Source organism: Silene latifolia, chromosome 10 (genome assembly GCF_048544455.1).
Source record: "Silene latifolia isolate original U9 population chromosome 10, ASM4854445v1, whole genome shotgun sequence".
Lineage (NCBI taxonomy): Eukaryota > Viridiplantae > Streptophyta > Magnoliopsida > Caryophyllales > Caryophyllaceae > Silene > Silene latifolia.
In genome coordinates, this window is record NC_133535.1 from 18,836,957 (window position 1) to 18,839,797 (window position 2,841).

The 2,841-nt window shown below is 34.5% G+C and overlaps 1 protein-coding gene across 1 annotated transcript; it reads left to right on the forward strand.

Annotated features, from left to right (window-relative positions):
* Positions 1-846: 846 nt before the first annotated feature.
* Positions 847-2,155, forward strand: LOC141605301 (protein EXORDIUM-like 2). Its single transcript, XM_074424009.1, has one exon. It carries the CDS (start codon positions 1,047-1,049, stop codon positions 1,974-1,976), a length of 930 nt encoding a protein of 309 aa, XP_074280110.1. The 5' UTR covers positions 847-1,046; the 3' UTR covers positions 1,977-2,155.
* The last annotated feature ends 686 nt before the right edge of the window (positions 2,156-2,841 follow it).

Here is a 2,841-nt window from a genome sequence, read left to right on the forward strand (position 1 = left end):
GCAGTAGTAAACTTGGCCCAGTTCGAATTCGTTGTCCTATTTTAATGTCTTATCTTGTGTTTCATTAACTCTTCATTTAACATATAAGCATTAGCCACTGAAAATAATTCTATAAATACTTACAAAAAAATGACTATGTGTTAGAAGATAAAGATAGTGAAACACAAGCTGAGATACGAAGATAGAATAGAAAATCTGGTCTCAACTTAACAATTTAGATAAACATTTGTTTGTTTGATGAAACGTTGTTTGATATTAGGTGATCTTACAACTACTTTCTAAATAGTTTCTCTAGACTTTCGATTTTAAAAACTATATATTCTAAACTAATAAGGAGCAACGGCGGAATCAAAAGAGAGCTTAAGAGGGGCGCTCGACCCTACCGAACGTTTGATATTTTGAAATTTTTATTTACATTTTTGAACTTTTTTTCAAGTTTACTTTATACTCCGCTACCCCGTTGAAATTTTTCGCCCCGCTAAGTTCAATTTATGGCTCCGCCGTTAATAATTAAGGAGTATGCTTCAACATAGTAAGTGATTATATACAGAGTAGTGTAGTACTTTGTCTACATTTTTCAAAATTGTAGGAGCAGCAAATTAATACGACTAGATATAAAACTATATTCTTGTACAACAATCTAAAATTCAATAAACAAGTAAGTAGATAAAGTCATTAAAGGTCTACAAATTCAACACTAGTCATAATAATCCAAATATCATAATCCAAAAGTGTCAAAGTTGCAACTTCTTTTGTCTTTACTATTATGATTTCCAGCATAGCATTTATACTATATACTAATCAAAATCACTCATTAGCTGGAATTTTAATTTGCCCTATGTCATACCAATTACCATTCCTCCTCACATATAAATACACCCCCTCTCTCCCTTTTCTCTTCACACAATCACACACCAAAACATCATCTATAACTTCTTCTAAATATATTAACGGTTTTTCTAACGCTAATATATAGCCAACACATTACACAGTTAAACCTCATTACATAATAAATCTCGCAAAAAAAAGCCAAAAATACAATCAATATGATTAATTTTACGTACAAAATCTTATGTATAACCTTATTTATACAATTATCAAGCTTGATATTGCCTTGCGCGGGTACGACACCGCGCAAGCTATTTCTTGTGCAACCAGAGCCTTTGATTCTAAAGTACCATAACGGCCCCCTCTTAAAAGGCAATCTCACAGTTAATCTTATATGGTACGGAAAATTCACCCCGGTCCAACGGTCTATAATAGTCGACTTCATCGACTCCTTGAGTTCGAAATCCGTTACTTCTAAACCGTCTGTTTCATCATGGTGGCAAATAACAGGGAGGTACAGGGGCGGACCTTGTACTGTTTCCCTAGGGAAGCAAGTTTCGGACGAGACTTGCTCCCTTGGGAAAGTACTAACCCCTGCGAAACTCGCCTTTTTGTCAGCCAGACTACCCCATAAAAGTGCGATAAACATCGTCTTGACTTCCGCTGACGTGACAACTGACGATTTTTGCATGAACGAGTGCGGGTCACACGGGTTTGATTTGGCTGGTAAGCACAAGAAGACCCGTGTGCCATACGCGTGGGTGGGTAACCCGGAAAAACAATGTCCGGGTCAATGTGCTTGGCCGTTCCATCAACCTATGTATGGTCCACAGGCACCTCCACTCGTGGCCCCGAATAATGACGTTGGAGTGGACGGTATGATTATTAATTTGGCCACTGTGTTAGCCGCGGCAGTAACAAACCCGTATGATACTGGATACTACCAAGGCCCTGCAGATGGGGCCTTGGAAGCGGTATCAGCTTGTGCTGGAATATTTGGGTCGGGATCATTTCCGGGGTATCCTGGTACGGTTTTGGTTGACCCGTATACAAAAGCCAGTTTTAACGCCTATGGAGCGCATGGAAGGAAGTACTTACTTCCTGCTATGTGGGATCCGGATACTTCTTCATGTAAAACTCTGTTATGAAGCATATGAATGAATGCCTTGGAAGATTTTATGTCCAAATTATTTGTATGAAAGTTTAATTTTAATATAATGCAAGTCACATTTGATTATTTCATTCTTTTTATGAAGGAAAATGTGTAAAATGTAAAGTTCTAATCAATTAATTAAAATATACTTGTACTTCTTACCTCGTATTCATCTATTTAGTTGATTGTTTTTATGTATCAAATGAGTTACAAGAACAATATAGTTTAGGCAAATTTAACAAAAATAACCTAACCTTTAGTTATTTTTACCACAATAACCCAATCTTGTAATGTTCATAATAATAATTCAAGCTTTATACTCCTCTTCTGAAAATGACCAATAAGTTGTCTGAACTAAAGTTTTTGTGAAAAAAATATAAAAAATAATTATAATTATTTAAAAATCAACTTTAAAATCTTTTACTTTAACTGAACTTGCTCCTCAAATATCATGCGCCTTTTAATAAAAAATTTCTTCATAAAAAATGACATCAAAAATGATATTGTGCTCTGGAGTTTTTGCTTGCAGCAAAAATTAATCTTACACCAAGAAGCAAATTAATTGAATATTCTCAAATTATTTACAAATTCATGTGACTTTGTTCAAGAATGCATTGGATTTCTAACTTATGTATTGGGTTCGCTGCAGAAAAACCAGTTTACGTCTTATAGTTGTATGCCCTACATTTAAATCGTATACGGTATACCTTTGACTCTCTGAGTATTAGATAAATGAATTTCTAGTTTCAACATAAATAAATAAATTATTTAAATAAATGGGTCATTTTTATAAGACGTGTATAAATATTGGATTATTAGTGTTAACATTAAAAGATTGGGTTATTATGGAAAGAATGACT

Coding starts and splice junctions, on each gene's coding strand:
- LOC141605301 (XM_074424009.1), top strand. CDS start 1,047: ATGATTAATTTTACGTACAAAATCTTATGTATAACCTTATTTATACAA.